Source organism: Bombyx mandarina, chromosome 22, assembly GCF_030267445.1.
Source record: "Bombyx mandarina strain Sakado chromosome 22, ASM3026744v2".
Lineage (NCBI taxonomy): Eukaryota > Metazoa > Arthropoda > Insecta > Lepidoptera > Bombycidae > Bombyx > Bombyx mandarina.
In genome coordinates this window covers 8,264,881-8,288,606 of record NC_143228.1, presented here as the reverse complement: position 1 = coordinate 8,288,606, position 23,726 = coordinate 8,264,881, and the positions used below count along the sequence as shown (strand labels likewise).

General features: G+C 35.2%; 2 protein-coding genes across 2 annotated transcripts in view; one reads left to right on the top strand and one right to left on the bottom strand.

The window, feature by feature from the left end:
- LOC114251333 (serine protease 30) overlaps window positions 1-10,109 on the top strand; it is a 64,949-nt gene extending 54,840 nt beyond the window's left edge. The window contains exons 11-12 of the mRNA XM_028185553.2: window positions 1,217-1,375; window positions 7,712-10,109. Of these exons, the coding sequence (XP_028041354.2) occupies window positions 1,217-1,375; window positions 7,712-7,828 (276 nt within the window). The 3' untranslated portion in view covers window positions 7,829-10,109. The remainder of the gene's footprint in view (window positions 1-1,216; window positions 1,376-7,711) is intronic.
- An 810-nt stretch (window positions 10,110-10,919) lies between these two features.
- Window positions 10,920-19,606, bottom strand: LOC114251328 (uncharacterized). Its single transcript, XM_028185549.2, has 6 exons — window positions 18,344-19,606; window positions 18,045-18,267; window positions 17,040-17,169; window positions 14,911-15,012; window positions 13,751-13,892; window positions 10,920-11,202 (listed from the first exon to the last, which is right to left on the bottom strand). Exons 1-6 carry the CDS (start codon window positions 19,604-19,606, stop codon window positions 11,080-11,082), a joined length of 1,983 nt encoding a protein of 660 aa, XP_028041350.2. The 3' UTR covers window positions 10,920-11,079.
- Between the last annotated feature and the right edge of the window lie 4,120 nt (window positions 19,607-23,726).

The following is a 23,726-nucleotide window of genomic DNA, read 5'->3' as shown; positions in this document are numbered from 1 at the left end:
TATGTGGTTATTGGTTCCAAAGACAACGTGCCACATTGTTCTGTTTGTCTCAACAGTTCTTTCCTTCCAATTTGAGCGCATTATTGCTTCATCATAGAAATAGATGAGATATTGGTGCCTACCCTTATGCCTGCATACCCTACTGCTACAAATGTTTGTGAATTACGTTAAGGGAGGTGCAATGAAGAAACTTAATGGAACTCACATACATTCTTTCAGTATGTATGTGTTACAAAGAACTAGTACTGCACCTTACCTGAGGTCAGTACATCAGCTAGGCCGTGAGTTCATTTGGACCCCACAGCTAACTAAAAAAGCAATTATCATCGACCACGTGAAGTCGTCGTGGCCTAAAGGATGGAGTCGCCCGGTGCATTCGTATCTAGCGATGCAACGGTGTTCGAATTTCGCAGGCGGGTACCACTTTTTCTAATGAAATAGGTACTAAACAAATGTTCACGATTGACTTCCACGGTGAAAGAATAATATCGTGTAATAAAAATCAAACCCGCAAAATTTTAATTTGCGTAATTACTGGTGGTAGGACCCCTTGTGAGTCCGCGCGGGTAGGTACCACCGCCCTGCCTATTTCTGCCGTGAAGCAATAATGCGTTTCGGTTTGAAGGGTGTGTAGCCGCTGTAACTACACTGAGACCTTAGAACTTATATCTCTAGGTGTGTGGTGCATTTACGTTGTAGATGTCTATGGGCTCCAGTAACCACACTTAACAACCATGTGGGCTGTGAGCTCGTCCACTCATATAGCAATAAAAAAAAGAAAAAGCAACATGATTAAGACCGTTATTAATCATTCGCCATAGTCACCAAATTTTTGTACTCTCTATGGATCAGAATACTCTCTGCTGCAAATAGAATTATCTATAATGATAACATTTTATAAAGAAACTAGCTGACCTGGCAGACTTCGTAGTGCCTTAATCGATAAATAAAAGACCTATACTTTTGTATAAAATAAACTTAAAACAAACAAGAGGAATCCGTACGACGGGGGACACATAAAAAAAAACAAATTTTTTATTTTTATTTAATTCCGAACATTTTCATATTTATCTTTTTAAACTTTCTCTGGACTTCCACAAATAATTCAAGACCAAAATTAGCCAAATCGGTCCAGTCGTTCTCGAGTTTTAGCGAGACTAACGAACAGCAATTCAATTTACATAATATATATATATATATATGTTGGTTTATTTAGGTTTCGACAATACAGCAGGGCGTATGTCGTCGCTCGTACTGGCAATACGCCATCACAGACGACATGGTGTGTGCGGGGCGCGGGCGGCGTGACTCGTGCGCAGGGGACTCCGGCGGACCGCTGCTTTGTCGGGACCGCTCCAATAGATACGTCTTACAGGTAATTCGTAAGGATACAACAGCTTTCATCGCCTAACATGCAATACGTCATTACGGATCCTCCCGATCCATTAACGGTGCTTTTAGTCACCACAAGCACCGGTCACCGTCCTCGACGAACCCGTCGCTTGCGACGAAGGGCTCGACGAGCGAATTAACCCATAGACACAGCCCACTGAGTTTCTCGCAGGATCTTCTCAGTGAGTCGCGTTTCCGATCCGCTGGTAGATTCTGCGAAACACTGCTCTTGCTAGGGTCAGTGTTAGCAACACTCCGGTTTGAGCCCCGTGAGCTAACCTACGTTAGGTCACCCTGCTGAAATAACCTCTCAAGGCTATCAGCATAGGTAGGAAAAAAAAACATGCCATCTTATCTTGAAACCTTACATTTTATATTTATACAACCTATATATTATTATGTATATTTTATATCTTAAAGTCTGGCATACCAAAAGTCGCGTGATGACAATTAAAATACCAGAACCTTTAATTAACTTAACTTTTCGTTGTTAAAAATATCAACAAGCGGTAAAAACATCCTAAATTTGTCAGATTAATTCTGAAAAGTCCTCTTTCTATTTTAGTAACTTTTTTAAAACCTTTTAGCTGATCGATGGACAGAATGTAAATTTTTGTCCAATTAAGTACCTAATTAAATCAAAATGTGAATTATGAAAAAAAAAATCTGTATGTTTGATACAAAAACCTTTGATTTTGTTGGGAAATATTTATATAAGAAAGGAAATATTGTTTCTCAAAATGAGAATACAGTGGGCTTTCTTGAGTGACAGTTACTAAAACAATAAACAATATTTTTAGGGAAGAAGTAAGGTCAAATGAATATGTGTATGTATAGCATTCGCATTTCAAAAGGTCACGACACAGATCTCTCAAATCTCTCCTTAATTTTAGAACACTAAAGGTAGCATTCCGATGTCAGCGACTGCGACCGACGGCCAGTATGCCCGCAGTTTTTATTGTATACAGTTATGTTCTAGTACTCAGTATAATTATATCGGACAATTTATCCGCAACTAGGAAAATAGCTATACAGATTTTATTAGAAGAAGAAGAATGATACACTCATTTTGTTTGTCTTCTATTAATAATTTGTCATCATGTTTGGAAAATAACGCCATTTTGACGTGCAACGTGGACGGGTCGCGCGGTTGCACTGCTCCAGTGCAGCAGAGGCTCGCGTTGCTTAGAGTTCCATATAAATTCATACTAAGCACACTAAGCAGTAAGTCGCGCGATCCGGTCGCAGTCGTCGGTCGCAGTCGCCAATATCGGCGTGCTACCTTAATTATTATATTAAGCACTAAAATTAGAGAGAGAGAGAGAGAGAGAGAATACACTTTATTGCACACCAACACAATTTACATTCAAAAAAAATAGTCAAAAAGCACATACATTTGTACAAAAGGCGGTCTTATCGCTAAAAGCGATCTCTTCCAGACAACCGTTTAATTTAGTGAAATTCTGTAAAATATAAAAATATAGTAGGTATGTTGCGGTGTACCACAGACAATACATTATTATAGAAAATATATACATAACTGTATAATAAACAGATATATACCGTTTACATATAATATATACCAATATACATACTTACATACAATATATACTAATATACTTACACACACATAATAAACCACATAAAATTAATACAAAAAAAAAAAAACCAAAAATATAACATAACATAATATGTATATCCAAACATGGATGTGGTGCTAAAGTGTTTTTTCTCTTGCTTATATTGGTGGACGAGCTAAGAGCTCACCTGTTACGAGTATTAAAGTAGTTCTTTGAGTTCATAGACATCAACAACATAACTTCTTCTACCCACCTTGAGATCCGAGGTCTAAGTCTCTGTTTTATCGTACAACGGCTGCCACACCATTTAAACTTTCACTTTCAAACAACTTATTGCTTTAGGGCAGAAATAAGTAGGGTGGTGGTATCTACCCGTACTGGCTATCAAGACGCTGATCACGAGTCATAGTTTTTGCGGGTTGGTTTTTATTACAATATGTTATTCCTTCACCGTGATAATCGTTCATGAGCATTTCTTAAGTAGGTATTTCATTAGAAAAATCGGTACCTGCCTGCGGGAACAAAAAAAAAACATTTTATTTTTCTCGTTTCTTTTAGCATTTATATTAACTCATCAGCTTGATACGGCGTAATGGGCGTAAAACATTCAACAATAAGAATAGAACACATTTAGACACCTGTTTAATTACTCCGAGCCGAAATGTCTGTTCCATGACTAGCGGCGGAAATGTCGACTATTTCGACGAAGGTCACTCGGACGTGACACAAACTTGAAAGGGACTCTGATAACTTAAATCAATATCAAACCGAGAACCGAATCCGACTTGGAGTGCCGACCGATCATAAATTTATCTTTCCTTAGTGTGACATAAAGCGAAATATACCTCGACGATTGCGTCGAGAACGTAATTCGGAATAATTTTTTAATCTGCGTTATATAAATAGAATTTAACTGCCATTTTGAGTATTTGTTTATTACCGGTTATAATGTTAAGTTCGTTATAGCTTCTAGCGCTGATTTTACGACCCTTAATCTGGCTGTCCCATAAAGGGTAAACTTCCATAAGAAATTCCAGTAGGTTTCAATTTGAAAGATTGTTTTATAAGATTCAGTTACATTGCTTTAGTTTAGTTCGTTTTATATTTCACTTAGTAGTATTTAGAAATTAGTCGAGCGGTGTTAAGTCACGCGATCTCGATGGCCAGTAGATGTCGCCACCACGCGAGATGAAGAAGCCTTCGAATTTCTCATCCAATAAATGTAATGTTTCTCGTGCTGTATGGCAAGTGGAGCCTTCCTGTTGGAACCACATGTTTGTAAGATCCATGTCATCTATCCTAGGCCAATAAAAGTTTGTTATCATCGTCCGATATCGGTCGCCATTGACTGTGAGCGCGGCTCTTTCCGCATCTTCGAAGTAATAAGGGCCAATGACAACGCCAGACAAGCGTGTAGCGTTCCATGGTGATATGTCACGATTAATTATGTGTTCATGCCAAATTTGACAGCTATCGCTTTACCAAGATGGCCGCTATGAGCTGTCAAAGTTCGTGCGTTCCTATTGAAAAAACCTATACATATTACTATTCTTAAAATTTTCTCATAACCATTTTTTTTTCTTATTTATTACATACATTTATATTACATATTACATTATTTACAAATAATTTTGCACCATTGTTCTTTGAAATTATCGTATATTTTTATTTTACACAATGATATTTTGCAGAGTAATGCACAGTGGATTATTACTGTAATTTTCAACAATGTATTGTGCAGTATAATGAGCAATAGTTTCCGCTTGTATCATTTGGATGCCTAAGCTCTACTTAATAATTTACAAGAGCACAAAGCAATGCAAATGTTGAATTGTGTAGGTAGATTTGCAAGTTTAATTAACGCGTACACCTATTCATTATATTCCTGTAGTAATTTTAACAATAAATTTATATGAACGATTTGCAGAGAGCAATCATAATACAAATAATACATCAAGGAAACTTCGTCCAATGATGATAACTGTAACTGTGAAAACTGTTAAATATAAAAATATTTGTAAGTTTGATTTGTTTGTTTATCTTATGTTCAATATTATTACGCGACGAGTTGTTTGCGTTGAAATTTTGTATAGGTCGTTGTTGACATCTCAGGAAAGGTTTGTCGCACAGTTCCATGCGAATAGTACTTTCAACTAATGGGTGTTTTTCTTACATTTAACAAATGTTGCCTAAACTAACAGATAAAAGCCGTTCAGTACATACCTTAGAAATAAATTTAGAAGTCATTAGAAACCTTTATGTGTCAGGATATCTGTTCAGACTATCAAGTTTGAAGGCTGAGGCAACCGTTGTCCCTATGAGGAGGCAGTCTCCTACCGGTGATGCTCACAGGGTGACCTAAGGGCGAGTTGTTTAGTGGGTGGACCCTAAAATCCTTGGGCCCGCGACCTGCTCTCAACACCTGCAGATCGTTGAGTCTCACATACCCCGCGCGCCCCCTAGGCGCGGGGACCTCGTAGGAGGTTCGGCTCTCTAATAGAAAAAAAAAAAAAAACGTTGTACTATTAAACTGAGACTAAGAAGATAGGCGGCAGAATTAACGTTGTTGATGTCTATGGGCTACGATAATAACCACTTAACGCCAGCTGGGCCGTGAATTCACCCATATAAGCAATTAAAAAAGGCAATTAAAATTTTGGTAGGCAGTGGCTTGGCTCTGCCCCTGGCATTGCTGACGTCCTTGAGCGACGGTAACCACTCACCATCAGGTGGGCCGTATGCTCGTCTGCCTATACGGCAATAAAAATAAATACTTTTTCTGTAATAAAGTAACATTAATATAAATTATCAGTGGTGATTATCGATTGTGCGTTTCAGTAAAGTCTGTGGCAGAAGTTATTGCTTGTCATCATACGCTCTAAACAAACTTCAAGAACAGAGAAAAACTAATTAACCTAGTACCTAAGAAAGAAAATTAATACAGGATACAAAAAATATTCATCTTAATATCAAACTACAAGGCTTCTTCGCTAAAACCATTATTAACCTTACCATGTTTGTAGGGGTGCTTATTGTTTTGCGATACATTTATCATAGTAATTTGTTAGGTCTCTTGTTCAGCCACAAACGGTTGGCCGAACATTTGTCATCGAACGTGCAAAGCTGTCGCACATTAGCCAAAAATGCGGCCGTCACGATATTTGAACAATATACCGTATAGTATCTGACGTATAATACAAACCATATTGCGTTCGCCGTGACTTTGTACCTTCTTGGAGTTATTTTGAACGTTTTTGAATTTTGAATTACCTTTGAAATCTTACTTTTATGTGGCTCAATTTTCTAAGAAGATTTAACAAAGATTAAGGCGACAATAGCTTGATACGTTTGAACAAAAATATACCGAGATGGGCTCTCATTGAACTTAAATTATCATATTCTCCTAATTCCCATCTCGAGTATTAGTAGAAGGGTATTTAAGGTAACAAGCTCCAGTAATATCACAAAAATAGCAAAATACCTGATGAACTTTTCTGTCCGACTACGCCAATACACAGAATGGAACTGAAAACATCCAAACAATTTGGTGCAGCTTAACTGTAAGCTTTTTTATTACCATAGCGATGAACTAAGTCATGACCCACCTGGTATAAAGCGGTTACTAAAGCCAATCAATATCACAACGATATTGCCACCACTCTGTGATAACTTAAGGTGTGAGGTTGAATTCTTAATTTAATTGGACAATGGTTTCTTTCATCTTTCAAACTCGAACCCATGACTGCTTCGCGGCCAGAATTATACAGGATAGAGGTGCTTACCCGTTGGAGCTTATAATACGATCTACCAATTGCTACTAATCTACCAATTAGTAGATACCAGTTGGCGATTGCACTACGCTGATAAAATCAATCGTTGGATTTCTTATTCGAAGCCGACTTTTTCGAACCCCACGGAAATAGATGCAGTGGTGTTCTAGAGTAAGACCACATAGCTTCACTTCACTTCACTAGGGCACCGTTTCTATATTAACAATATTTAGCTGCATCTTTTGAAATTATTTTATTTATTTTAATAGAACGAACATACCATATATGCTTTCAACTCATTGATAATATCTCTATAACACAAACTTCTAGCATCGAAGTTATGATTAAGTATGAATCTATCGGGATTCGTTTGCCTCAAAGCCGCCGGCGCTAACCGCAAATGTTATTTGACACCTCAAACATTAATCAGTGTAGATTACGTAATGGATCGACGTATGTTCATTTCTATTTCTAGGCTTATTTTTTTCTGATACGTCTAATATTAAACGAGTCAATATTCACGAATCTGCCTATTTGTTATTTAATATGGTTTTATTTATAAATAGTACAAATGAATAGCACAGATCGATTCAATAATCAACAGTGATTAATGCTTGATGCTTGATGCGTCAAATAATTGTGTATTTAAATATTATAAAATGCATTCTGATAGGTTACCGCAAAGGTGTAATATTGCATATAATTCAAGTTAATACATACATTTATGTAGTTTCCTCAAGTTTACATGTACGAAAAAGAAATTCTATAATACTATGACATGTCCCTCTTTGAACTACGCTTCAAGAGAATATTTAGCCCAGTATGCAGCAGTTTGGCTTTGCTGACGTTTATGACAGACGGTGACCACTCAGCACAAGACGGACGGTGTGCACGCCTGCCTCCAAAGGAAATAACAATAGTAAGCCCATATGCTATGTTGTTTGAGTAAATATAAACTTTTATTTACAGGGCATTACCAGCTTCGGAGACGGATGCGGGAAGCGTGGGAAGTACGGCATATACACGAGAACTGCTGGTTACGTCACTTGGATTAAAGACGTAATGAATAGCAAATACTTCGATTGAAATTGATCTGAAGATAGTCTTTTTGCTTTGAGAGATAACGTGACTATGAAGTGGTATACTCACCATTCGGCATTGCCTAATTAGGCACACTATAAAATATTTAAGGACACGCTTGTTTTGGTTTAAGTGTTTCAGATTCGGGAAAGTTTTAACGAAAATGTATATTATATCTAATTTAATTTGGGGTCGTAATATTCTCAGTGCGATTTCCATTTCAGTACTAATTAATCTCTAGTTACAAATACGTATACCTATCCGAGACGAGGCTGCAACAGAATCTTGTTACTAATGACTTTGTTACCTAATCCGCGTCGGTATCTTTGAATATAGCCATAGAATATGCTATTATATGATGTGGATAAAACACTATTTTATCTATAAATTGTAACTGATGCTATAGCAGTGATGATATTCGATTGGCAGCTGAGAATCTCATTTTCCACAGAGAAAGTGGTTTATAAGCGCTTAAAGTTTATTTATTTATTGCTTGTGTGGCTGGACGAGGTCACAGCCCACCTGGTGTCAAGAGGTTACCGGAGTCCAAGACATCTACAACGTAAATGCCGCCACCCACCTTGAGATATAAGTTCTAAGGTCACAGTATAGTTACAACGACTGCCCCACCCTTCAAACCGAAACACATTACTGCTTCACAGCAGAAATAGGCAGGGTGGTGGTGCCTACCCGTGCGGACTCACAAGAGTTCCTACCACAAGTAATTACACAAATTATAATTTTGCGGGTTTCATTTTTATTACACGATGTTATTCCTTCACCGTGGAACTCAATCGTGAACATTTGTTAAGTACGTATTTCATTAGCTCCAGCAAGAGCAGTGCTTCGCAAAATCTACTACCGGATCGGAATCGCGACCAAATAAGAAAATCCGGCGAGAGCAATTCTCGACCGCCAATGGACGATAATGTAAACAATAACATTATATTAGAAAGGCACTAAACATAACGTCTAGTCGATGACTGTTTGTGCACTGCGTTTGGAATATAAATTATTGGTGGTTTGAAATCGATCTTTTCTATTTACGCATATTTACACTTTAAACGAAGCAGGTATTACATTTTAAAACCCAAGAGGTTACTCTGGACCTAACTTTAAAGCTTACACGAATAATAAAGTCGAAATGCTGCGCTTGTAAGCTTCGTCATTTTCTTTCGTATTTGATATAAAGCTATTTCGACACTGTATAAGATATCGATGATTATCGACAGCTATTTCGTAGAGTTACACTAGTGTATAAATCCCACCCACAACCATCCTCAAGGATCGAAACTATTCCTTTATTTATATGTATTTATCGATGATGTGTTTGTTCAGTTTGAGAAGTTTGTGAATGTATTTCCGGTCTCCGATTTATATAAACACGATTCATTTAACTAATTTAATACTACTCTTTAAATTTACATTCCATTTACTGTTACAGTACTCGGCGATAGATATTCCATATCGACCTTTGAAAAGAAACAATTTGTTAGATTCGACTTTGTAGAGCATTTTCTCTACCGCACAAAACACTAATAGTCCGGTGTCTATTAAGACCGCAATAGAACAAAACCTGTAAACGTCACATAGGTAGTGTGTGATAGACAGTTTTTGGCTTTCCAAAGATCTATGTGTAATATTTATCACTAGGTACTGTATCATACTTTTTACTTATTAGTTACATTTCAGTATTGCACTGCATTATACATCATGTTATTCATTTGGCATCTAGTAGCTAGGTTAATAAAAGTTAAGACGCAAAACCTAATGGTGAAGATATCAGCAACCATTCTCCGGTCCATTAGTATTATAGTAAGGAGTCGTTAACTGCCGCGGCGTTTCGACTCAGAAGATGGTAGTAACGGCAAGTAAATTTTTTATGCTTGGTTAGCGTAGAATAACGCGTATAGCGTAAACTGCAATTGTCTCGTGATATTTCAGTACTGATGATGCGCAATGTATCACAATCACTTTTCCGTATCTTGTTACGGCATCATATGCCGATGGTCCTGCTGGTAGTGTACCCAGGCGATAAAGACTGCGCAGTCTGTAGCGACCGTTATCTTGTTACATTGATCACATAACAATCGTTTGGAGGTAGCAATAAATTAACGCACTTATTAAATACGCTTCATATTATTGATGTTAAAAATGTAAATATTATTTATTATTCTTTTATTTTCAAAATTTACTTTTTCACATCAAAATCTGTATCGTTTATGTGCATGTTAAGCTATGTATGTACATTATACGTGACAAATAAAATCTCTCTACGTTTTTTAAATATAGTTTTACTTTGAACCCTGTTCTTGTTTTCAGATTTCACGTTTTCCGGACTTGGATTACTTTGCTTTTCAGGTATATGAATGAATTTTGCACGTACGTGGTTTTTCAGTTCTGCTTAAATAAATGCCCAGCCCACCAAATGGTAAACAGTTACCGTAATCCATATGCAAAACAATAACCGATCGTGAGGTTAATTTAATCAGAATAACGGGTCATCGCTTGAACGCGTGAGCCCTATGTGGTAGACCACGGAGTATGTAATAATTGAGAATCGACATTATTTTCAAGATAATAATTTACTCAAATTTTGAAACAAAATTCATTTTGTCAGTGCATCGTAAATTAAGATTAAAATGATTTCAAAATAATTTAATCAAATTTTGAAACAAAATTCATTTTGTCAGTGCATCGTAAATTAAGATTAAAATGATTTCAAAATAATTTAATCAAATTTTGAAACAAAATTCATTTTGTCAGTGCATCGTAAATTAAGATTAAAATGATTTCAATAAAATTTCAAAGCTTAAAACGGATTAAAACTTTTGCTAGGGAATGAAATTTAAAATTCTATGACAGTATTGATGTCAGCGGAAGCCAGAATTAAAGATGGCGGGACATCGTGAGATGCATCAACTTTTCCCCCTCCAACACTACAGAACGATCACGACTACTCTGTCAAAAGTGACACGACTGAGAAGAAGAAGAAACAAAAAATGGTCACTCAACCATGTAAATGAGAATGACATGAAATTTCCGTTTAACCATTTTATTTAAATAAACAAAAACAAACGTTTCACAAAAGGTATGATATTGAAAAAGCTCAAAATCAAATACAAACAATAAAACAAAAAAACGGAATTACAAAAATTTGTATAAGAATTAAAAACGCCTACGCTGCGTTTTGTTAACGTAAGCAAATCGAGCCGACTTGTCGAGTGTAATTACGGAGGAAAATGGTGCGACAGAAATTAAATGTCAACGTTGAAATTGTCCGCCTCGTCAGGCTCCCGTGCCACGTCGAGCACCCACGGGACCAGTCGCCAAGTGCCGGTGTACTGCGCTGATTGTTCGCCCCAACTACGACGCTCTTCCTATGAAAGAAACAGTCCATAATAAACAAAACAGTTTCACAATTTAACCACGTCTTTATTTTATTGATTTTGAACCAACAAATCTTCCAGAGTTCCGCAACGCAGACATTTTTCGATTTATTGATTTTATGGGATATTCATATTTAGGAAATGGCAAATACTGAGTTTCTTCCTGATTCTCCTGAATGGTGAAACTGAATTTCAAATCCGTAGTATAATCATTATAGTCCAAAAGCGCCTGTGAAGGACTATTTGGATAAAAACCTTGATTTCAATCTAGAATTCTTTTAAGCCATTTGTTTGATTGTTTATTACTTTTAATCTTTGATTATTTTGTAGATTTTGGCATTGATATTTTATAATTTTTCAGCTAGATCTTGCGTTTATACATATTTTCAATTTCCTATTTCCGACGCTTAACTTACACTCACTTAACAGTTAAATATTCTACTTATATTAATTTAAGTCAATCTGCTATTTGTTTTCCTTATATTTTCATGTGACTTAGGTATAATTAAATAAGCTGGCTGGTGCCTATTTATCACTTTTTCGTGAAAGCTTATCAGCTTTACTTAAAACAAATCGCGTTAAGATACCATTAACTATTTCTTTTTGACGTGAGAGATGAAGTGACTACGAAATTGTATATTTACCATTCGGCATTATCTTGTTAGGCATGCTACAAAATATATAAAGGTAGTAGGTAGTGGTAGAGTTAACGTTGTTATTTATATTTTGACATTCAACAAGTGTGTTATACTGACATCTAAGTTGAAATAAATGATTTTGAATTTGAATTTGAATATAAGGACTTGCTTGTTTTGGAGAAGAATCTTCGAGAAAGTTTTTACGAGAATATGGATGAGGTAAATCTAGTTTAACTTGAGAATCTACTTCAACTAAATTCTCAGTCCCCTTTCGATTTCAGTACTAATTAATCTGCAGTTACAAATATGTACATATATCCGAGACGGAGCTGCAACATAATCTAGTTACTAAAGACTTTGTTACATAATCCGTCTCGGTATCTTTGAATTTAGCCATTGAATATGTTGTCATAATATGATGTGGATCAAATGGGGTTGCAACAGAATCTAGCTACTTTAGTTTCAATTTACAAAAGCTGAAAATTTGCAAATGTATTTTTTTTATTATACACGCCGAGTTCTTGGCACTTTTATTTCGTATATTTATTAATTTTTTTTTTGCTAAAAGTTTATGTAGAATAAATAGGTCTACGCACTACATTTATTGCATTTTATTATCTAACATTCACTTCATTTATTCCGTCACAGCTGCACAGAAATTGGAAGCTTCTTCTCGAAATACAATAATTTTAAGCAGCTAAAATGGCCTTAAAATGTTATTTAACTCAATATCAAACGCTCATCGTTAATAACTAATGTATATTATTTTATAAATCTATAAGTTTTACATAAGTTAACTTACAGTTTGACTTAGAATTTAAACAAAATGAAGTAAACATTCAAATGCATTCAGCGAGTTGAGTAGTATACAAATCTATTCTATATCCTGAAAATGTGTAGCATTTTTTTTAACGTTTGGTCGCATACTACCTCTTAACAATCTTGAAATACACCACGATATAGTTGAAAAGCTTTCCACGGATGAAAGATTAAAGGAATGGTTCTAATTAATTTAGCCTGAACATCAAATTTGGTTTTCTATTTTCATAATTATAAATTTAATCATCAGATAAATATTTAAGTGACTTTGTGGTTTTGCACGAACTACCCTTGGAATAAATGATGGAATTTTGTTTCAAGTTATTTTATTTATGCTCTAAAAGTGTAGAAAAATTATAATAGTTGTATAAAATAATAAAATATAATAGTTATACTTTGGAATTCCCTCCCTCCAAGCATACGAGCGTGCAAAACCATAGCAGCATTCAAGAAATCTGTTAAGGAACATTATTTATCCTTACCATCTTAAATAAATTATATATATTTGTATAATGTATTATAATATAAAGTAAGTATATGTGTGTATGTATTTGTATGGATATATATTGTTTTGTATCTTGTGATATGTATATATTATTATACGTGATGTTTACTGTATGCACTAGGTTTGTGTTCCTAATTCTTCTTTCCTTTTGCGGGCCTACTGGAAGAGATTTTAACATGAAATAAGTAGTGCCCTTGTACTCTGTATCCTTATTGACGTGTCTTTTCTAACAGCTGTGTGTACAAAATATATTAAAATAAATAAAAAATAAAAATGATGGCATAATATTATTGTATTTATTACACAACGTAATGTAAAACGTAGACAGTTTAATGTGGTTTTCTTATATATCTATAGCTTATATCATTTCAACGAGATAATTACGTAGTAGTAATTTAAATACAAACTCATTCATCGAAGCCAGCTAGCTATGGGATGGATCCAAAGCTTGGACTTTTCAACAATATATAATATTATTTTTAATTTTTAATATACAGACAGATTTTTGTATTGATTTCATACTCGCATAGTATGAATAAAAATGGAAGTTAAATTAAGTGCCACACGTAAAAGTTACCTGTAGATATAAACCAATCAATTTCCCACCGATAAGTAGAAGACTTCCGTGTTGCGGGTCGTTTTCTTCTCCAAAGTAACGTGGCAGAGATAAGCAGTAAATGTTATTAGTGCCAGTATCTCCGAATTGTTTTTTTGAATTTCTGCAAATTATTACAATTACATGTTATATTAGTCGTCGTGGCCTAAAGAAGAAGACGTCTGGTACATTCGTGTTGAGCGATGCACCGGTGTTCGAATCCCAGGCGGGTACCAATTTTTCTAATGAAATACGTACTTAACAAATGTTTACGATTGACTTTTACGGTGAAGGAATATCATCGTGTAATAAAAATTAAAAACACGCAAAATTATAATTTGCGTAATTACTGGTGGTAGGACCTCTTGTGATTCTGCACGGGTAGGTACGACCACCCTGCCTACAATATTTCTGCAGTGAAGATGTAATGCGTTTCGGTTTGCAGAGTGGGGCAGCCGTTGTAACTGTACTGAGACCTTAGAACTCATATCTCAAGGTGGGTGGCGGCATTAACATTGTAGATGTCTATGGGTTCCAGTAACCACTTAGATAAGATACTGAAACATATTTCTGCAGCGAAGTTCGTCGTGGTCTGAACGATGGCATTGGTATTCCGAAATGGTGTCATAGCGCATAGACATCATAAGATGAATTTTGACTCTCACTTCGAGACATGTGATCAAAGTTTCAATTGTATTTATTATCCTAAACTGCTTAAAGCCGGCTAAAAATATCGACGAAGAAACGGGATATTTGGTACCTACATGTGAATTCTAACAGTACTAATCAATAACTATATCATCAGTAAAAATGGAAATCCATAAATGGAAACCGTCGACACGGCGCGAGTTGATACCATTTTCTATGGCATACTGTGTTTATAGTACAGATAGCACCCGGCTATTAATTCATTAATATTTTACGTTCATTAACGATGATTCATGATATAAATTACCGTAATGAATAAACAGATTAGTGCAGATCAATGCCTGAATAATTAATCGACTGTCGCGAATCTGGACTACATTTTCAATATCAGTCCAGTTAGGAAACTATATTTTCTAAGCTGTTATGTCTATTGTCGAAAATGAAATGTCTTTAATACGAGAAAAGACTTATATAAATATTATGATATTTTTTACCTGTACCCGATGTTCCCTGGACAATCATTGGAATATAGAAGGGCTTCGTACACGGAGAGAGATTGCTTCGGCAACTTTGAAGAAGAATATCTTGAATCATATCTAAAATTATTTAAATATTAAACTTTTAGTTCCCTCGAGTATGAAGCAGTTTAGAATTTTCTTCATCCTAACTTAATGCAAATTCCGTAAATGCCTCAACGTCAAGTTTTTATTTCAATTTCTGAAAATTGTCTAGGAATCGTGAATTTCAAATACAATGTAGTCAATACCTAGATTTAATAAATGTGTTGGAATATTTTATACAAATTCCATTGTCTTTTCGGGCTTCTTTATAGCGAACTTGTTTCAATTAGATTAAAATAAGAATAAATAGTCGGGGACAAATAAGGCACGATCTAGCTCCAAACCAGGGTTCCTTGTACTGTGAGAAGCAGAAATATTATACTTATATACGCTCCATTAAATACATATTACCCAAATAAGGAGCAAACAAACTTGCCTAGTGTAGGAATCGAATTCGCGACGCCCAGCCCCGCAGTCAAAGACGTTAAGTACTGCGTCACCGAATCAGTTAATGTAATAAAACTGGACCAATACGCGACAATAGGTGTGGTTTGTGTGCGATTCCATTATCTTGCGGTAAATACATATAGGGTGTTGATTTTACATGAAATCTGAGATTGAGGTACGAAAATTATACAACTACTAGTATATGATGATAGGCACAATTAGACCAACTCTATGACTCTCTAACAAAGGTCTATCTACGAGTGTAAAATTTAAACCATACATTTTTTTTGAAAATGCTTACTTTACTTTTCTTTTTATTTTACTCGATGAATTTCAGTAAAAATAGTTCGCCTGAATATAATTAAATAAGTGTTATAAAGCGGCACTTCCCTAGAATTTGACTAGGAGCTTTGTAACGTATATATATATATATATACTAGCAGACCCGGCAAACGTTGTGTTGCCTTAAATAAGATTTCTAGGGAAATTCTACTGTAGAAAAAAAACCTCATTTAACCACATAATACCTCATTATAAACAAAAAAAAAATTCCAAAAAATTAAAATAAAAAATAAATGTTTGGGGTGGACAACCCTTTTCACTTAGGGGTATGAAAAATAGATAGTAGCCGATTCTCAGACCTACTGAACATACTATTGATACACAAATAAAACCAAAAAAACATGGCTGAAAAATGTATAGTATTGTATAGCTCTCAAATTATATATTAAGTGTATAATCTATGATGTATAGTGAGTAAGTAAGACAGGAGACCGGCTTCGTCCTCATCCCTACTACGTGATGTTTGCTGGATGAGTGGTGACACCTGGCGGGGATAGCTGATCAATTGATAGTTGATCAGTAGTCGACCGGCGAGGGCGGGAGATCAAATTCAATTTAAAAAAAATCATAATTAAAGGAACTTGAAATTATAAACTCTGAATAAGAATTTATCGTACTACAATTATAAAATTTGATTGCCATCTTGCAACATTATTGCAGATCTGTGCATAGAAAAAAAAAAAATTATCGGGGTGGAAAAATAGGGGTTGATCATATAAGAGTGAAAATTGAGAGTAATATGTTTTTTTTTTTATTTTAAGTCATAACAAAATAAAATAAAAAACTTGCCAAAAAAATTAAAGTTTATAATTAACAAATAAAAAATAGCGGTTGATCATAGAGGGGTGAAAATTTCAGAGTAATATGATTTTTTTTATTCTACGTCATGACAAAATAAAAACAAAATTCTCGCAAAAAATTTTAAATTTTTTAATTAGCAAATAAAAAATAAGGGTTGGTCGTAGAGAGGTGAAAATTTAGGGTTGTATGTATTTTTGTATGCTGTATCATAAAAAAATAGAAATTAAAAATTTTGTTAAAAAATAAATAAAAAAATTTTGGGGTGGACTACCCCTAACATTTAGGGGGATGAAAAATAGATGTTGGCCGATTCTCATAGATACCGGATAAGCACAAAAAATTTCATCAAAATCGGTCAAGCCGTTTCGGAGGAGTATGGCAACGAAAACTGTGACACGAGAATTTTATATATTAGATAACGTATATGGGTAAAATAGGGTTCGGCACAGGATGTAAAAAAACATTACTATTACCTATCTAGGCCCCATCCGATAGCGATAGCCTTAGACCCGTTCTGATTTGCATGAAATTTATGCGACATCAGAGATATTGGTCCCCAATCCGGACACGATGAAGTCATAGAATTTATAACTCGAATAAGCCCTGAAATAGGTGAGAGTGGTGAATAATATACATAATGAAGGAATGTAATTGCTTTTAAATCTGTTCAGAAACAAACTTGTATTTAATACGACGTTTTTTTGTTTTTATTATTATTTAAATTTGCCTCATTTCTACATGTTTCACATGTGATTTACAATAATAATAAGAGCATAGTTTGTTATGGGGCAAGTTTCATTATTTTTATTGAAAACTACTTTTAGTCACTATCCTATCAGGAGTCCTCTCTACTAAAATGTATGCTTTCTTTTTCGTTTTCTAGAACGGTCTATTATCGCGTGGTTAAATTAAAGAAAAAAATCCTCAGATGTGGTCTTTATGATACCCAAAAGTTCAAACGATAACGTTTGGCTATCCACGCGCCTTTTTTGTTCCATTATGGTAACATTAAACTTCCTAAAGACTCAAGTTATATTCAACGTGAAGTTAATCTAATGATTTCAAATAGTTCAAGTGAAGAAATTCCTTTACATCGGTCATGTCATCGTACAAAGAACCCAGAAAGGATGTTGCTCCGATTTATTGTATTCCAATATGAAGCTGAAGGTTACGAGGTGTTATTCGTTCCCTACAAAACGTTTGTATTCAATTTTCGGCTCGGGTTTTACTGTAATTTGGTTTTCGATATAAAGCTTAGTGGCAATGTATGACTATTTTGTCAGGATTTTATGGACTTGAGGTGTGTATAGTAAGAAATAGTTATTCAATCATTTTGACGGAGAAATTATTTACAATAGAATTGCTTCAATTCACACCGAGCTAAACAGCTAAATTTACTGTGCGAGTAAACTGAATTATTTTCACTTTTCATTCATTATAGGTAGATATTTGATTTTTAATACTTTGAAGTAACTTACCAATATTATAAAGCTGCTGTCGCACTCTATCATGGGAGCGGAATTCCGGATGGATAATGCTGTATTTTACATAGGCTATTCTCTCCAGCTGCCGCCAATTATCTCCACAATAAGTTACGAAAGCTGATTGACCGTATCCGCCTGGATTTTCGTGATGCCGAGACAAACAAGAGGCAGAAGCTATAAGCCAATGTTGACTGATACTGGCAGAGTCGCAATATACCTATATTATTTTGGGTTTTGACTAATTAGGATTAATTAAAGTATTTCTTTTCTTAAAATATTTAAAATACTATTACCTGTAATGGCTCGTAAACATAAACAGCCATAAAAGGATAATTCAACCAAGGAACAAATTCATAACGAAATGAGATATCTCTCATTCGTCCACTGCTAGTCTTCATTTCTTTAGTTGAGGTATTCAACGTTGTCACGCTATTATGAGATTCTTGAATCTGAAACCCATTACGATTTGTTTCGATAATATGTTTTTTTCTATGCTTTAGTTTTGTATCGGCATTGTTTTGTACTGCATCATAATCAAGATGCTCTAACAGTAATTTTTTATCTTCTTTGTTTTCAGTTTTGATTTTTATGTAATCAATGCTTTCTTTGTGGTCAAATGCTAGTTGACTATCGTAAATTTCAAAAAATTTTACTTTGTCGTTTGTGGTGGTATGCTGTACATCAACATTTCTGTACTGAAAAACTTTTGATGTTGAGTTTTCAGCTTGAGTTATTCTCTTGTTTGCTGTCGAATTATGTACACCTTTTCTTTTTTTGTTCTTGTCAGGCACAAAGCGTAGATCATCATGAAATATCTTCGATGAAATAGATTTATTCAACTTATCAAGTTGAGTTATGTTCTCGTTTTTTTCTGAATATTGGTCAGTGCTTAATGTAAATAAGGAAGTTTCATTTAGAATAATTTGCTTATTCGAGCTTGTTCTACCGGAAGTTTTGAAACTTTTGTATACATTTTCCTGTGGTGTTTTTAAGAATCGATCGAATAAATAAAAAGCATTAACTGATCTTAAAGAATTATGTTTAACATTATCAATTTTTGTTTTTACATCAACCATTTTATGTGAATCTGTGTGTAAAATATTACCCTTATTCGACTCATCGATTTCATGTAGGTAATAAAATTCTATAAAACTTGGTGTAGAAGTTTGAAAACCAGGAAAAGGACGAGGAATTTGCAGGTTTTTTCGTAAAAAATATTGTTTTGTTTTTTCAGTCGAGTTGACTTTTTGGGATTTGTATTTACTCGTGTTAGTTTCTATGTCGACGAATATTTTAGTTTTCCTCCAAAGCATGTTTATAATCTCATACTGTTTTCGGTTGACTTTATTTAAATATTTTGTAATTGGAGATGTTGTAATATTTTGTTTCATTCCGCTTATGGTCACACTTGAAAAATATGGGACATTCGTTATTAAGCCCCTGGCACTATAATTTGATAATTCATCAGACATAGAATTGGTTACGCTAAACAATGTAAGTATAAATAAAAGTAAACGGTCAATATAAATTAATTTAACTATGCTTATATTCATCATTATTTTTATCCAGTAGAAATTGTGTGAAGCATTTTATTCTAATATTTTAATAGTAAATAATAATAAACTACTTGAATTTCAAATTTCAGTGTTTCTCTGTTTTGTGCTGAATTTCGAAATATTTTTTTGTCATTGTCATTTCTATAACTATTGAATGACATTCGTTTCAATGACATCTTAGCTTAAACTACTCTGCTATCAACGGCACTTATCCTCTAAGAAAAAAACATTACTAAGGTTATATAATAATAGAGGTAATTTAAAATTTGATGTTCAATTCCAGATTTGAAGTTGTCGTGACGTAAATAATGAGACACCCGGTGTACTCGTACTGAACATTGCAACACCCGTTGTACTGTAAAGCTGAGACCTTAGACCTCATGTCTCAAGGTAAGTGGCGCAATTTACGTTGTTGATGAGTCTATGGGCACCGGTAACCATTAAGCATCTAGTTGGCGTGAGCTAGCTCACTCATGTAATGAATAAAATACTCTTTGCGGCTTAGAAAGGCCTTAATCAAATGTCAGGCTTTTTTGGGCAGGACGGATTACGGGTACTAGTGGCTAGTAGGCCCTTCTAGTTTCATCAGAAGAAGTGGACGAGCACGAGCTCATGTAAAAGCCAAGAAGATCCGGTAAAAAACTCAGCGAGCTGATTGATGCATGGGTTAAGTTGCACGTCGAACTCTTTGCCATATTGATGAGTACGGCTACCGGGGCCCTACTTCTAGTGTTAGAGCTAAGGACGACTAATGCAAGAGTTATTGAATTTGATGGATCCGTAAGGACGTGTCTACTGGTGTATACTAGTAAGTTTATTTTTTATTTTTTTTTGTTGCTTAGTTGTGTGGACGAGCTCACGGCTCGCCTGGTGTTAAACGATTACCGGAGCCCATAGACATCTACAACGTAAATGCTGCCACCTACCTTGAGATATAAGTTCTAAGGTCTGTATAGTTACAACGGCATCCCGCCCTTCAAATCGAAACGCATTACTGCTTCACGGCAGAAACAGGCAGGGCGGTGGTACCTGCCCGTGCGGACTCACAAGACGTCCTATCACGAATAACTACACAAATTATAATTTTGCGGGTTTGATTTTTACTACACTGTGTTATTCCTTCACCGTGGATATCAATCGTGAATATTAAATACGTATTTCATTTAAAAAAATTGTATTTGCCAGCGGGATTCGAACACCGGTGCATCGGTGGAAACGAATATATCGGACGTCTTATCCTTTAAGACACGACGACTTCAAAGTGGGCATTTTATGACCCATACACACTCAGACCGTACTCAATTTGGTTACAGCTTAGACTTCAGTAGTCGTTTGAAATTATCTGATAAACTTTTCGCGCTATTTGCATCCTCACTTTCAGGGTACATGCATCCTTGTCCTCGTGCGATTAAATCTATACGAAAACTATTTTACAACAACGTCCTGATTTGTGAAACAAAAAATAATACTGTCATGGCTACGCGAATCATATTTTACGGTTTTTATTTTATTTTCAAATCAATATTCCATCATTCTGTCAACTTTGGTGCATTCATTGCAAAATGATGTTTGTTATTTATTTATTTATTTATTTATTTATTTATGTACACACAGAAAACAAGACACAGTACAGAGTAATAGGAAAATTATGTACAAAGGCACTGCTTATTTCTTTGAGAAATCTCTTCCAGCAGACCTGCGAGAGGATAATGAGAATAATAATAAAAAGTGATAAGTGTGTGTAGAACAAATAACACATAACTAAAATAACAAATACAACATGAGAATTATAGTAATGCACATACACATAGCAAATATTATAAGTAATACAGTAACACTCGTATATGCGAAGAGTATAGAACCATGATCATTCGGTTGATGAGAGATAAAATTGTTTGACCTTGTATTTAAAAACAGAAACAGACTTGCAAATTCGGATGTCAGCCGGCAACGAATTCCACAGTCTGACCGCGTGCACAGTAAAGGAGTGAGAATAGAAATTGGTTTTGTGGGAAGGGAATAACAAAACAGAACGTTGGTTGGACCTGCAGGGAGCATCAGGAGAACGAATGAAAGAGAATCGCTCACGTAAATATAAGGGAGAAGTGGGCTTATGTAGGATATTGAATAGGAGACATAATATTCGAGTATTCCTACGAAGGCGTATAGGGAGCCATTTAAGTTCTTTGCGAAAATGAGAAACATGATCGCATTTTCTGAGATTGTATATAAAACGGATACATAGATTTTGCATCCTCTCAAGCTTGTTTGAGAGCTCCTCAGTGGCATCCAAGTAGCAGGCATCGGCGTAATCAATTATGGGTAGAATGAGAGCTTGGACGAGAGATATTTTTGTATGCTGAGGTAAGAAGCCCTGCAGACATCTCAACGAGTGCAAGGCAAAGTGCACCTTCCTACTAATCTCAGCAACGTGAGAACTCCACGAAAGATGTCGATCTACAATAACACCCAGGTTTTTAACTGAATCGGTTAGAGTTATTTGAGTCCCATCCAAATAAATTGGGGGGAGTATAGGATCGCTGAGTCTACTGCGCAATTGTTTACCCCCTATAATGATAGCCTGTGATTTTCCCGGATTAATGTGCAGACCGTAGGCTTTTGCCCATTCACTGATAGACTTCAGATCACTGTTCATCGCAGCAATAGCCGATTCAACTTCAGGCTCCGAGAAGTGGCGATATAGCTGGAGATCGTCTGCGTAGAGGTGGAATTTAGAAGATATAAGCCTAGTGACAGAGTTTATAAACACAGAAAACAGAAGAGGAGAAAGAACTCCACCTGGGGAACGCCCGCACTGACGTTCTGCCAATCCGAGTGACATGTCCGAGAGACATACTTACTGTATGTGATTAAAATCTTTTCATCAAAGTCTACTCATTATAAATACCATTTAACTCAGACTTGTTTGTCATTGCTCTAGGCGGGCAAACGAGCTCGCATTTCACAGTTCACCCGACAGTCAGTAATAAAAAATGTTAATGCAACGTTCACGCTGTTATTAAAGAGAATATTAGTATACTCTGTGCTTAGTGATAATAACCTCTATGAAAAAAATACCTCAACATTTGATTATATTCTCTTTGGTCATTTGACAGTCATGTAGTATTTTTTTTCATTTAACCTAATTTGGTATATAAATCAATAAATTTCAGTTACAATTACAACAATATTATAATTTTAGGCTGAAGAAACATTCTGCGTTCCGCCTTCAAGTCGCCGCCATCATCAGGAAAAATAAATTGTTAAAAGTTTCACTGTAAGACATTTTCCTGTTTTCCTTTTTTATTTAACGAAACATAAAAAAAAATTTGGTCTAATATTAATAAACTTCGAAGCCCCTGTAACTGTTTGCTTGTTATGGCGTATTTAAATAAATTACTTAACTCAATTTCGTGTTTTTTTTTTATTGCCCTTGTAGGCAGGCCCACCTGATGGTGAATGGTTGCCGATGGTTAGCGGCTTGGCTCTGCCCCTGGCATTGCTGTAGTCCACGGGCGACGGCAACCACTCACGATCAGGTGAGCCGTATGCTTGTGTATCTGCAAAGGTAATAAAAAAACCTGAGTTCGAGATTCAAATATAACGTCCACTCCCACTCTTCGTATCGTAACGCGTGACGGCGGCGTGGCGTAAATAGGCAAGATGGTGACACCTAATCATCCGGTCTTAATATGTGTCCTATCATCAGTAATTAAGCCTTACGATTTTTGTGACTTTGAATTACATTCCACGATACTATTCATTCACCGTGAAAGTCGTTTATGAATATGCGTTAAGTACGTGATTCTATTTCTATTCTATATTCTTTTAGCTAAATCGTGTAGTTTAATACGACGTATTTTTCTCAATCGAGTGATAGAATATACTAAGTAAAAGCCCCGAGTAAATTTTAGTTCGTGTGTTCCAAGAAAATAAGAATATTACTTTGTGGTTATGGTTGAATGATTACGTGATTTTGTTACACATACAAATTTTGAATATGAAATACCTGGAATGGTAAATTCCTGAATCTCACATAAATTCTTTGAATTGGAAGAATATAATATGGATGAATTATAGTTTTCAGTTTTATTTTATTGCTTAGATGGGTGGACGAGCT